Source organism: Cyanistes caeruleus, chromosome 10 (genome assembly GCF_971803275.1).
Source record: "Cyanistes caeruleus chromosome 10, bCyaCae1.hap1.1, whole genome shotgun sequence".
Classification (NCBI taxonomy): Eukaryota; Metazoa; Chordata; class Aves; order Passeriformes; family Paridae; genus Cyanistes; species Cyanistes caeruleus.
The window spans coordinates 20,782,422-20,796,293 of NC_141710.1; the positions used below are offsets into that span (position 1 = coordinate 20,782,422).

General features: G+C 44.8%; 1 protein-coding gene across 10 annotated transcripts in view; it reads left to right on the forward strand.

The window, feature by feature from the left end:
• Window positions 1–13,872, forward strand: part of PLD1 (phospholipase D1) — a 100,089-nt gene that overhangs the window by 54,121 nt on the left and 32,096 nt on the right. For all 10 annotated transcript variants that reach the window (XM_086844310.1, XM_086844313.1, XM_086844316.1 and 7 more), the window contains 8 exons: window positions 1,254–1,439; window positions 1,768–1,895; window positions 2,193–2,338; window positions 3,167–3,275; window positions 4,707–4,772; window positions 10,412–10,470; window positions 10,985–11,077; window positions 13,518–13,670. In XM_086844310.1, coding sequence (XP_086700436.1) covers window positions 1,286–1,439; window positions 1,768–1,895; window positions 2,193–2,338; window positions 3,167–3,275; window positions 4,707–4,772; window positions 10,412–10,470; window positions 10,985–11,077; window positions 13,518–13,670 — 908 coding nt within the window. In that variant the 5' untranslated portion in view covers window positions 1,254–1,285. The remainder of the gene's footprint in view (window positions 1–1,253; window positions 1,440–1,767; window positions 1,896–2,192; window positions 2,339–3,166; window positions 3,276–4,706; window positions 4,773–10,411; window positions 10,471–10,984; window positions 11,078–13,517; window positions 13,671–13,872) is intronic.

Sequence of the window (13,872 nt, forward strand, 5' to 3'; positions counted from 1 at the left end):
CAATAATAAAGAATGTTCTTTCAAAAGCAGCTAAACACATGATTTATTAAAATGTTAAATTATTTCCAAGCTACGGCATACCCAGCTCTTGTGGGGCTCACTCAAGAATAATTGCACAGTGTTCTTTGCAGAACTTAACATCAGAAATGTCACACTTTTTTGGAAAAATCATTCTTTAACACAATGTAAGAGCTTCCACAAGTATAAATGGGCATCCTTGTATTGGCTTCTGTAAAATGTTGCCAGTTTGTCCCATCTGTATTTTTTCAGTGTAGCTGTTGAGCTGTGACATTTATTGCAGAGCAGGACAAAGACTGAAGGGACTTTTTATCATCATCAGGGAGATGTCCAGGAGCTGGAGCCTGGCTCTGTGAAGGACCAGCAGGCAGCTCCACAGCCCTGTAATGAGATGTAGACCCTGGAGAAGGAAGAGGAGGAGGAGGAAGAGGGTTTGAAAAGACTCAGGATCAGGGAAGGCTTGTGCTAGTGTCAGTGGCCATGCCTCATATATCGATTTACTTTTGTTTCCTTATTTTTTTTTATTTCTTCCTTCCCCATTTTTCTCGTGACTCAGGCTCCTGGGATGATGGATGGGTGGGAATAAAGGTGGGAAGTGCTGTAGTCACCAGTGCCCAAACACTTCGAAGTGTCACTGTCTGAGTGCCCTGAGCAGGCAGCAGCCTTTTCCCTGGCCATGTCTGCATCACAGAGGGACACCCTGCTGCTGGAGGGGTGAGCACAGCAGATGTGGAGCCCACCTTGTTGATCTCAGGCTTTCTGTGGGCATCAGGATGCTCCTGACCTCAGAGAGGAACCTTTAGAGCTGTAACTTTCAAGCCTGCTGAGAGGTTGGAGCCGTGGGAGAGCACAAGGCACGCAGACACCACAGGCGGTTGTGTAACGTGCATAGAAATAGAGGAAATCATAATAATGCTGGGAGTTTCTAGCACTACTTCACTCAAAGGAAGAACATATAGCAAAAACGCCTTCTGATTTTCTGAGTGAGCTTTTCCTCCAAGCAGCCTGACCTGGGAAATTCAGTGCCAGGTGAATTAAGTCTGGGATTTGGCCAGGCAATAACATGGTTTGTAGCTTTAGGACTGAACATCTGGCATTGGGTGTGTAGGATGGGGATAGCTGGGATGAATGTGGATAAAGGGATGGAAGGAAGATGTGTCCATACAGTGCCAGCGGTTTCCTTCAGCCCTGTGTTGCAGAGGAGGTGCTGACAGCTCTGTCCTGTCTCTCCCCAGCGGCCTGTGTCTCCTGAGCACAGGCCCCTGAGATGTCTCTGAGAGCAGAAAGCCATGCAGCCACATCCACGCTGAAGAAGCTCGCTGCAGACATGAGCAACATCATCGAGAGCCTGGACACCAGGGAGCTCCATGTGGAGGGGGAGGAGGTGGACTCAGAGGTGCTCACTGACCCCAAAGGCACCGGTGAGTCAACACCTGTGTGTTCCCATGTCTTGCCTGGGTTTAACAATCTATTGGCAGGTAGGCTGCAGCTTCAGGGGTTTTGCCAAGCCCAGCACTTACCCTGATTTAGAACCAGGAGACTCTTAAAACTTGAGCTTCTCAAGTCTCTCCTGTGTAACTTTGTCTTTGAGCTCTCTTTAATACAAATTGCCCTCTTTTGCTGGAATTAATGCTGCTTTATAAATGCTCCCATGTTAATGCATAGCTGCTGTCTGCTGGCTTTCACACCCTTGTGGATTGTTACAAGGCTGTTGAGCTAACAGTTTTGTGGGGTTTGTGGTCCTTGCAGTGTGCATTCCCTTCTCTGCCATCTACCACACCCATGGGTTCAAAGAGCCAGGCACGCAGACGTACCTCACGGGATGTCCTGTCCGAGTGCGTGTGTTGGAAGTTGAACGCTTCACTTCCACTAAGAAGGTCAGAACTTCCAGAGATTTCGTTTGGTTTCTGTAGAACTGTATTTAAAATGATGTTTGTGCCTTAATTTTGCGCTTGCTTGTTCGTGGGCTGAGGAAGCAGCAATGCCTGTGTCTTAGAAAATGCTGAGGAGGGAAGGTTATCTGTCTATTTATAAAATCTAATAAAGGAGAACAAGAAATCATGAGACAGAATAATCCTTGAGTAAAGTTGAATAAAGGCTCTTTAGACGAGCAGCTGCAGGAAAATGGCTCATTTCAAAACTTGCATCCCATGTGGTGATGTTCTCTCCTGCAGGTACCAAGCCCCAATGTTTACACCATCGAGCTGACCCATGGAGAATTCGTCTGGCATGTGAAAAGGAAGTTCAAGCACTTCCAGGAGTTTCACAGGGAGCTGCTGAGGTACAAAGCCTTCGTGCGCATCCCTATCCCCACCAGGAGGTGAGTGTGCATCCCTGTGGAGTGGTCAGCTTTGGGTAATGGACTCTTTTAACTTCTAATATCTATTTGGCTTCACTGGTCCCATTTGCTTTGCTGTAAGGAGGAGAGGACAGACGAATTCAGTCTCCATGAATATTTAGTAGTTATAATAAAAATACTTAATCTATGTGTTTAGCAGCCATAATCTAAGTGATGCAAACATCTCTCTGCTGACGCAGAAAACATTCCCTTCTGGGTCATCAGCTTTTGAGCTGGATTTGCCTTGAACTTGGGGAAGGGTTATGATAATGCTAATGGAAATTGCTGGAGCTTTGTGGCTTTCTGACAGTGTGGGCAGGATGTGGGAGGTGTGGGCATCACTGGCCAGGCTAGCCTTGGTGCTTGGGATGTCTGGAAATAAAAGAGGGATGAGAAGAAAAGTGGGAGGAGAAGTAATGTTGGTCAGTGAGAGCCTCCTGATATAGACGAACATTGGAATATGACAGGAAGGGTAAAACTGTAAGGAATTAAGAGCTGGAGGAACATAATGCTTTAAAAACAGGGTGTAGGATCCCTTTACTTACGAGGGAAAATTGTGGCCATCAAAAATCAAACTCTGATATTTCTGTGTTGTACTTTTGTTTGTGTGCCAGTTGGAGCACACTGGCTTCTTAAATAAATCCACCTTGTATTCTTTTCTGGTTTGTTTTTTGGCTGTCCTGCCTGCCCGTCAGTTTTTAAGATCTTGGATAGGAAAAATAAAGGCATTGCAGCAGAGGGGTTACATATTGAGGCATACAGACACTTGCAGCACTGAGACTTGATGTTGGGGTGTGTTTTTCCTTCCAGTCACACGGTGAGAAGACAATCCATCAAAAGGGGAGAGCCGAGGCAGATGCCAAGTCTGCCGCACACCGCGGAGAGCACAATGCGGGAGGAGCACTTCTCCAGCAGGAGGGTAAGTGCCCCCCTCAGTCTGAGGGCAAGAGGGGTGCTCTGAGGTGCAGAAGGTGCAGAGAAGCCTGGCAGGTTCCTTGCAAAGCCACACACTGTCAAAACTCTTCTTTGTTATCACTACAGTATTTTGCTTGACAAAGTCTGGCTTTGACAAGACCAGCTTTAATGCCAAACTCTCTGCTGTGTAATGATGAGGATGCTGCTCCTGGGGTTCATGTGGGCAAAGCTTTCCTAGCCAATTGAGGAACACCATGATGCTGGGAACGGTGGTTCCCCTCCTCCCACCTGCTGTGATTTAAAGATAGACAAGACAGTTTGCAGAGTCAAGTTGCATGATAGAGGCAGCCCCGTGGCCATCAAAATCTGAGAGAGATTTCAGTGCTGTTCCCCTCTGAAAGAGGAGATGACAGTCAGACTATTGATGCTGAAGTGGGTAATTTTAGCCCAGGCACACGTGTTTTGTGTAACTTCATCAGATGTTAACAGATGGGCCCTTCCATGGAGAGGGTGGATATCTTCCTACCTCTTCATTGCAGCTTTGCTGCTCGCGAGTTAAAACCCCCATGTTTGTTCAGGCTGTGCTTATCGTTCTCTTTCTGCTGCTCCCTCCCTCCCTCCCTGGGCTTTGTGCCACTGGAACTTCAAGACCCAAAGGATTAAAGGATTGTGTCTTGTGGCTGTACCATGCAGAAACCCTGCTGTTCACTGCTTCTCTGATGTGTGGGAAGTTTGAGGAGAGAGATGTGGGTTTAAAAGAGGAAGAAAACTGTTTTATAGATGCTTTTTATTTTTTTAGCTTGTGTTTCCTTTCAGTTTGCTTTGTGTCCTGTAGGACTCTGCTCAGTTTTCCATGCCTAGGCAGTTTAATTTTTTCTTTTCTCTTTTACCATAAGGATGGGAAGAAATTAGTTCTCCCATAATGGTTTCTTCTCTTCTCCCCTCCTGGCTGGGGAGGACAGGACCAGCCACTGCTCTCTCTGTGTCTTTGGGGCAGGACAGCATGGTCCCTGTGTCCCTCAGCCCATGAACCTTTTGTTTTGTTAAACAGGCTCTCTCAGTTGCCTCTGAGCCTGTTTTCTCACAAAACTGATTCCTGTGGATTGGAAACAATGGGGACTGATTTGGTATTTAAAATTGTTCTGAAACTTTAGCTCAGTCGTGAAAGTTGACCTCCAAAGTGGTCCTGCCACGGAGCAAGTTTGTGGAAGGTACAAACACAGAACTATGAACAATAAACAACCTATGACCAAACTGTTTATGGTGCTGAGCTGTGATATCCTGTGAGCACACATAAAAATGGATTTATTTATCTACTCAAACTGAAAAGTGGGTCTGATTTCTTGATTGCTTCCTAATGCCAGACAGTTGGATTACAGGAATTTTCATGAAAAACCTCCACATCCTATCTAAAGTTTCAACATTTTGATTGTAGAAACAGCTGGAGGACTACTTGACAGATATCCTGAAAATGCCAATGTACAGGAACTACCATGGAACAGTAAGTAGAAATTAGTTTTACTTGATTGTCTAAAGAATATTCACTTTACAAATGCTGAATTCATTGGAAGAAGACATGCAGCTTCTGCAAGAAACATTTTACAGCTCTTTTGTGAGCATTTTGTCTTAGCTGATTTCTCCAACACAGATGTAATATGATTAAAACCAAAGGAATGACTCAGAGGCTGCTGGTATAACACAGTGATAACCTCTTTAAGTTAGTTCAGTCCAGAGAGCTGGTTGCACATGTGTGATGTAGTGAAATTCTCTTTAATTCTGCAGACTGCTTAAGATGATAAGTTAAAGCTTTAAATATTTCAAAAATTGGAATCCAAGCCATTTTTCTAATTGCTCCTTCAGTCTGGGCTTTGTGTATGGTTGTGGATGCAGATTTGTCTCAGGTTTCTATTCTGTGCAGTTTCCCAGGACATTGGGCTGAGACTATGTGTGTGGGATACCCAGAGAGGTGAATGAGTATTTTGTCAGTTCCAAAGGGAGGTGGTAGTTGCCTTATTTCCCCAAGTCAACACTCTTTGGAATGAGGAGAGATGTCAAATCCAGCTTCAGGCCTATTTTGAGCAAAAATATTTCTTTTGAAATTCATCCTTGAATGTATCTTCGGAAGTCCTCACCTGTCAGCCACAGCTGTGACATCTCTTGGAGATGGTAATTTATTTCCCCTTTTTTTGGCTGCATAATGACTGTGTTACTTCATCTTTTGTATTACCAGCAAAATCTGATGCACGCACTGAGTAGCTGCCAAGTTTAGTGACATTTCTGAGCACAGAGTGATAACTGGGAACACCTGGTTTTCAAACAAGACAGAAATACAGACTGAACTTTGGGTTTCTGTAGCAGCCAGTTTGCTTCCACTTTTGCTGTTGTTATTCTTCTATTTTGCAGGATTTCCATTGTGTAGAGATGTTGGGCAGGTCATAGCTGGATGTTGTGTGTAAAAACTTAAAAACTGTTGCAGAGCTCAGTGTTGAGCACCGCATGTTCCATGAGACATAGTGCTCATTGGGGGTTGGCAATTGCACTCTGGATGGCAACAAATCTTCAGGCTGAGGAAGCTGCATTCCTTAGAGTGATTCTTTAGGGGACAAGGCTGTGGAGCTTAATTCCAATGCAGTGAAGAGCTGTGTTAGTCTGCATGTGGAAAAGATTCATCTTTTGTTCTAGAAGCAAGATTGGGATAACTTGGCAATTTTGATCAGTAGCATATGCAGAGCGGGGGAGAGTTATTTTACAATGTGGATCCATCTTGTCACTTTTAGGCAGGCGTTGCCTTTTTCAAATATTTTGGATCATTTCTGCTCCAATGAGCACGTGGGTGATGCTTTGGCCAGGCTGTGGTTTGAGACGGGCTGCGCAGTGGGGGCCGGGAGAGGAGATGGGCAGCCCTGCCTTCCCAGGCAGCTGTGGGGTGCTCCCTCCTGGGCTGAATCGCCCTTCTGTCCCCAGCCCCCGCAGCCAGATGTCCCTTTTTGCACATAAATTCTCCGTTTATTATTGGCTTTCACTGGATTTGGCCACAGAGAAGTGTTCAGGGAGGCCTTTGCTGCCCGTGGTGGCGGCACGGGTCCTGCAAGGCGATGCTGGAAGAAAGCACAGGGAAGGAAGTGCTTCCTTTAAAACAGCACCCAAACAACCCCCCCTGTTCTCAGATGAGACTAAAGTAAGGATTTCTGGCACTTTCCCTGGAACTGTCTTTGTCCTCCTGAGAGCAAAATGAGGGCTTTGCTCTTCCTGTGGTTGAGAAGTCTTTTGCCCAGATGCTGACAAATGCTATAACTGTCTTAATTTTGGAGCACATTTGGACTTCTTTGTGTTCCTCTCACCAAATCCATGCACTGAGGACTTTTTTAAGATCAGGAACTCGGTTAAATGAGGCATGGATTTTCAAAGGCGAGACCTGCCTGGAGTTTAACCCTTGGCCATTGTGAAGAGTCTGCTTGGGTCAGTAGCAGCTCTGAGATGTTTTTTTACATCTGAGCTGCACAGTTTAATGAATTTGCTTTTTTACTTCTTTTATTTTGCGTTTGTGGTTAATTTATTATTTGCCAATGAGAGCAAACTGCTTTATACACTGTCTGGAGAATATGCCATGCACTGAGACAGTTAAGCCTGCAAGTCAGGCTTGTGGTTTTGCAGACCTGAAGTCTCTGGTTGGGTTAAGAATCAGGACCACAATGGCAGCATGGCATTATAGAGGTTGTCCATCATCTAGCTCTTTATATTTAATAATTTTTTTAAATTATTTGATTTATGTGATTAAATCTCATATCTTCTTCTTCTTCCCAAAATCTTTTTATAGTACTTTTGTGCTGAAGTGCTTTAAGACAATTACCATTAAAATGAATGTTGTGGGAATCTGTGTGTTAACTGTTCACACTTTTTTTTTTTCTGAAAATTGGAAGTTGGAGGAATATAGCCTCAAAATGTTGAGGCTTAATTGGATTCTGTATAAAAATTTTATTAATTGGACCCTAGCATTATTTTTGTGCAAGCTCCCGTACTTAAAAGATGCCCAAGCAAAATGAAAAGTAAGATTTGATTGGAGTGTGTGTATGTGTGTAATATTTTGCATGAACTTTAGAGAGTAAAAGCCTCATCATAAGTGAAAGCAACACAATAAAGAACAGCTGAGAAGTGACAGTGGCCACTGGTTTGCCTCTGATACAGCCCTTGGATCTGCAGACCTTTGTGGAGCTCCCCACACAACCCATCAGTATTTCTAGCTCTTGTGCTTGAAATGCAGCACATTTAGGGGTTTTTTAATTGTATTTTGTGTAAGCAGTTTTTTTTGTGTGTAAGAAATTGTGCTGAACAATATCATTCTGAAGAGTAATTCCCTGTTATTGCTAATGACCAGTGCTAATCAACTTTTGATGCATTTCTGAACCCACTAAATAAAGAACAAGAGTCAAAATGAAAAAATGTATCATAGAGAAGCTGAATCCTTTCTGAAATGCAGATGCTCTATGAAATTTTTGCTTACATAAATCATGCATGCTCCACATTGCTGGCAGGACAGGATGGTTTGAACACCTTGCAGATGATTCTCCACCTTCCACAGCCTGTCCTCCTGCAGCCCATCACTCCTAGTCTCCTTTTTATTTTTTTTTTCATTGCCACAGCAATGTCATTGAAGCTGCATTCTCCAGGCCCATATCTCATACCAAAAACATCCTGCTGTGGGTCATTCTGAAACCAGAGTGGGATGCCAGATCCCAGGGAGGCAGCTGGGCAGTGCAGGAATTCCGATGTGACGGAGATGAAAGCTCCTGGCTGCCCTGCCTGCCTCTCCCAGCCTCTCTGTGAATGATGAGCACCTCAGATGAGGCAATGTGACAGTAAAAATAGCTAATTGTAACAATAAATCACTCCATCAGATGTTTTGCACTATGCTGAGGAATTTTCCTTTTAACTGCAGGAATTTATTTAAGGTTTTTTTTTTTTACAAAACATTGCTTGATCAATGTGTTGGATGTGCTCCTGTCATTGCTGTTCCAGAGACTGCTTGGCTGAAGAAGAAGTTGCTTTGCTGCCAGACAATCTTTCTTTCTCTTTTATGTAGTGGTAGTTCTGTTTCTGCAAGCAATTTTTCCTCTTGGTTTTCCTTTTTGCATCTTTGAGGACAATTATTTCTCTGCATGCAGTGCTCCTCAAATCTCTGCCAGCTTTCTGGCTCCAGCCAGCATTTTCAAAGGGTTTTGACATTTTTATACTTTCTTTTGCATGTGTTCCCACTGTGAGAGAGATGTCTGGGTTTCTGATTTGTCTGATTGGAAATGCCATGAAGAAGTTAAAATGGAATCCAGACAAAGAACTGGTCTGAGAATTTACTTGGGACCTCTGATAAGGGCTTGTTGGGTACACTGGATTTCTTCAGGTTCTTCCCACCCTGCTCTGAGTGTTGCTGCAGAAACAGCTGAAACATCTGATGTCACCTGGTGCTTTTCCAGAACACTTAGGGAGAGCAGAGAGAGCAAAATGGTTGGTAAAATAGCATGGAATGACTTGTTCTGACTGCTTTCTGAAAACAGGCTGAAATCACCCTAAAAGCAAAGCATTAAAATTGCCTCAGCTGAGTAGAGGTTACTTTATGTCTTTGAGATACTCAGAGGAAAGCAGCAGAGTCTTTTGTTCTTCTCCATGGTCTTGGCTGATATGAAAAGTTTGGGAAGATCCCAGGAGCAGCTGAGCATGAGGGGATGGAAGGATCTTTGGTCCTACTGCTGTTTTCTGGGAAAAAAAAAAGTGATGATATTAGGAATGTAGCCTGTGCTAACCTCATCATGATGGTGAGATAGACTTTGGCTCTAAATTTACTGATACTTTTTGTTACACTTGGTGTCTGAAAATGTCTTTTTAGGGTTCCACCCATGTAATTCCTGTGCAAAATTGGATTTTGCTGATGAGGGCCCTGAGGCTGGCTTGCCAGAGATGCCAGTGGCCCTTTTCCTTGAGAAGAGAAAGCCTTTCCTTGGAGTTGTTGTGGATATGGGAGTTGTGGGCATATCCTGAAGCTGCTACCAAGGCTGTCTCCTGTCCCAGCTGCCATCAGGAGCATGAGCCCTGGACTGCAGTCCCAGTCGGGTTCATTGCCAAAATGTGCTGTTAGAGGTTCCCTCTGGCTTGCTGCCTGGCCAAAGGGACAGTGACACCTGCCCTCACCCTGCCCTGAGCACCTTTCTGGACTTGGACAACTTGATGTGACAATAAATTAGAAGTGCCTAGGTGCAGACAAGGTTCTGCTTTGCAAGGCAGCTCCTTCGCAGGGCTGTGCCTGCCTCAGCCCTGTCCTGCACAGGACACCCTGGGAGAATGTTTCTCCCTGCTAAAGGGGCCCAGGGCTAATACCCAGCAGACTGCCAGGAATGTCCCACTGTGCCAAGAAAAGCCTGCTCAGTCGAAATTGCCCAGTGTCCTATTTTTAGAGGTGAATGTAATCGTGCTGAGCTTTCTCACTGGCTTTGCTCACTGTTATGTTCCCTGCAATCCCTGCTGAAACAGGAGGAGCCATGAGCAGGCAGGTTCCTTGACTTTGGGATTTGAACTTGCTCTCCTCCTGCCCCACTGTGGTTTTCCTGTGGATTTTCGGTTCTTGGAACCAGATGGGCAGTGATGAGTGTCCAGCACTGACCTGCTGCAGTGGCCTTGGAGGATGCGCATGGGTCGTGGGCCTGAACCTTCCTGTGGTGTCTCCATGGGGTAGGGGGCTTAAAGGGTGTTCCCAGCTCTGGGCATGTGTCCTCATTTCCTTTCCAGTCTTTCTGTGAAGGTCCCTGGAGGGAGGAGAGGATTCAGGCAGCCAGCCAAGATCACCCAGACCCCTGAACGTGTCAAACTCGAGTCCTTGTTTCAGCCAAAGATCCAGGAGGGACAGTACCAGGGAGTCCCTGTGATACTTTTGAGTTTAATTGTCCTGAAACGTGTTCTCCAATGTACATCTAAAATAAGTGAACAGAAAACCCAACCAAAATACTTTCCTTAATCTTCCTGAAGATGCTTAAGTGATGGTGGAATCCTGCTCAGGGCGTTCTGTAGGTCTTTATGGCAAGTCACTTTGATGAAGCAAAAAATACTGTGGATTTCAGGGTCATAAAGATGGGGGAATCTCTTTTTCTTTCCCAGATGGAGTTTGTTGGAGTAAGCCAGCTGTCATTCATCCATGACCTGGGACCAAAGGGCATGTGAGTTGTGAGCTGTGTCTTTGTCAGTTATGATTCACTAAGAGCATGGCTTTATACATAAGTACTGTTAAAATTAATAGCTTTCCTTTTTCAGTGCTAACTGACTGGGGAATATTTTGCCATCTAGATATGAAAAATTATTACTGTTCAGACAGAAATGCTACAATTTGGAGAAATGTTTTTAAGAGTGGGCTGCTTTGTGAGACAGCGCTTACGGGGTTTCTGCTCTTCCCTCCCTGCAACCTTCCCTGTTGAGCCACCTAATTTTCTGCTTCCTGTGCTATAAACTGGGACCCTGTGCTTCTTAAAACTCCATTATTTTCTTCTGGGGGTGTTATTTTTGCCCTTCATCCAGTTTTCAGGGCACAGCACAGGCTGCTTGGGCAGAGTTGGAGGTGACAGGAGCCAGCCCTAGGCACAAGGGCTGGGGGTTCAGCAGGCACCCCCTCCAAATCCCCCCTGCACCTCAAGGTGAGCCACATCCCCCACCCTGACCCTGTTCCTGTCCTTGCAGAGAAGGGTTCATCATGAAACGCTCCGGGGGCCACCGCATTCCTGGCCTGAACTGCTGTGGCCAAGGGAGGATGTGCTACCGCTGGTCCAAAAGGTACTGCTGGGGTGGCAGAGGTGGGCATGCCACGTGCTCCCAGGGCACGCAAAAGTCCCCATTTGTCTTTTCCTCCCAAAAATCTGTGTGAGAGAATCTTGTTTTTTTATGAAAGCCACAGATTCTCAGGTTGGAAGGGCCTGTGGGCTATTCCCTGCCTCACCCTTCTGTCTGGTGGCATTGTTTTTTTTCTCCTTGGGAGTTCACAGAAGGGACATGTTACTCCAGAGAAAATCTGGGATTTCCTAGAGCTGACAAAAATGGCAGTGACCTCCTCCCAGACTGTTCACAGCTTTCCCTGCTGCAGGAGCATAGGTGGCTCTGTGCCTTCAGGAGGGAATGTGGCTGGTGACCTGCCCTAGGCAGATTTCAGCCGGCTGTCTGAGCTTTCCTTCCTTAATTTACAAAATGAAAATCAATTAATTAAAACACTCTTTGGACTGCTTCAGGGCAGGAGCAAATCAGACGTGACCTGCAGCACTAAGGAGCTGTTTGGTGCAATTAACTTTGGCATTAAATACATTGCCTCCTGCTTATTACTGCAAGTATTGAATCCCAGTGTTTTCTCCTGTTCCCATGTCCCTTCCTGCTGCAGACAGACATCATTTGCTGTGCCCATCCCTTTAGCCCTCTGTGTTAGATCTCGGTGTTGCCTGGGGCTGCAGCACAGGGAGATCTGTGCTGTGGGGGAGTACATGTGTTACCAGCCAGCCTCCAAAAAATGCAGGGTGTATTTCCTGGAGCATGCCCTTCCCAGGCAAATCTTTCCATTTGAAAATCCAAATAGCCCCTATCTGCCTTACAGCAACAATTTCTTAGTTGATGGAGCTTCCCCAGGCACCTGGGGAACCTTTGCACCTTTGGATTTTAGCATCACCCATGGGCTGTCCTTAGTTTTATCTTTAATAGTTCTGTTTTCCAACCAAACCTTTCTGCATTCTTGTGAAGAAAAGGTCCTATTTCTGCACAGTCTTTCCAACATTTCTTAATTTAGGTTTACAGAAGATCTCTATGAGGGCACAAGGACATAAAAATGTGACCTTCCTTCAGGTCAAATCATTAAATGGTCACCAATTCTTCTTCTTTTTTATGGGAAAAATGCCTTTTCCTCTTGATGTTCCTCAGTTAACCCTTTATTGTGTTGTCCAGAGCTCAGACTGTAGTGGGAACAGTAGCACATCCAGCTCTGATGGATCTCCATTTTTCTTAAGAAGCTAGAAGAGGGGTAGGAGGAGTGTTTGAGTGGGATTGTGTACAGAATATCACAAATGAGTCGCTAAATTCCCAGCTTGGCCCGCTGGGACTGATAGTTTATGCATCAATAAATAAGCAAATAACAGTAATATTTCTCAGAGAGGGTTATTTAAAGGAAGGATTTTAGGACACGGAGGAGGATAGTGGGGTGAAGCTGTGAATGGGCACAGGCAGGACTCCTCAGGCACGTAGAGCTGCCTGGGAAAAACAGAAGGGAAAATACTTGGAAATACACCCTGTGGGATGATTGAGAGTGAAATTATGGGCCAAATAGAGAGGGGAGGTATTTTGGCACCAAATGAGAGGTGATACCAGGTAACTCTTTCAGGGCCCTGAAAGCAAGAAAAAAAAATTATGAGATCTAATTAAAAATTATGGGAAGTAGATGAGAAGCTGAGGCTGTTACTAAAGATAAAAGAATGAACAGATTTTTGCAGTGTTTTGTGCTGCTTTATGTGCTTCTGAGTGTGCAGAAGAATGAAGAGAAGGTCTGGTGATGGAGACCTGTGTGGGACAGAGGGGGCTGGTTACCCCAGCTACGCTGCAGGGAGAGAAAAAATTAGAAATGCCATTCACAGTAAAAAATGTGTTTTTTCCCAGAGTTGCCTTCAGGCTACAGTATTTATGTAAAACCTGCCGGTCATCCCTCCTCATGTGTTTCTAACAGGGTGCCTGTTGCTTGGCAATAAAAGCTTTCCAAAATGCCTTGTTCATATATTTTGATAGGAGTGAAAGTGATCCTAGCATTAGAATTAATGTTAGAAATGTCAAATAACTCCCATATAGCATACAAGCTGAATAAAAATCAGGGATGGAGGAATTCTTGTTGCACCTTGCCTTGTGCTCAGAGTTCTATGACCAGGGATGTTCTCATGGGTTTTCTTAAACAAGGGAACCTGTATTTTTAAAGACTCTTGTAAAAAGGAGTTATTTACATAACTCTAAAAAGTCCTATATTGAATTAAAACACATTACCCAAGTTCATAAAATAGACATGTTTCTGCTCAAGAAAACCACCCCCTGGTCTAGCTCCTGTGAAAAATTTTTACTATTTTGTAGATTTCCCTGATAAATGATATGCGCATATTTTGAAGAAGCACTTTTCCATTTTATTAGCTCTTTTTGTGGCTCATGAGGCCTGGCATGGGTGTGAGATCCAGGTGACGTGATTGCTGTGTCTGTACAGGTGGCTGGTGGTGAAGGACTCATTCCTGATGTACATGAAGCCTGATTCAGGGGCCATTTCCTTTGTCCTGCTGGTTGATAAGGAATTCAGCATCAAGATAGGCCAGAAAGAAACAGAAACTAAATATGGGTTGCAGATTGACAATCTCTCCAGGTAAGAAAACAACTTTGTTTATCCCCTTTTAGTTTGCTTTTGCATTTTTAAGGAGGAATCGATGCTGCTCTGCAGGAGGGGTTAACAAGTCTGGATGGCTGCTGAGGTGTGCTCAGACCTGCTGGGGTTTTGGCCCTAATGCTGATTATTTCCCATGTCTTAATGAGGCATCTGTTTGCCTCTGTTTGTCCATCCCTGTGGT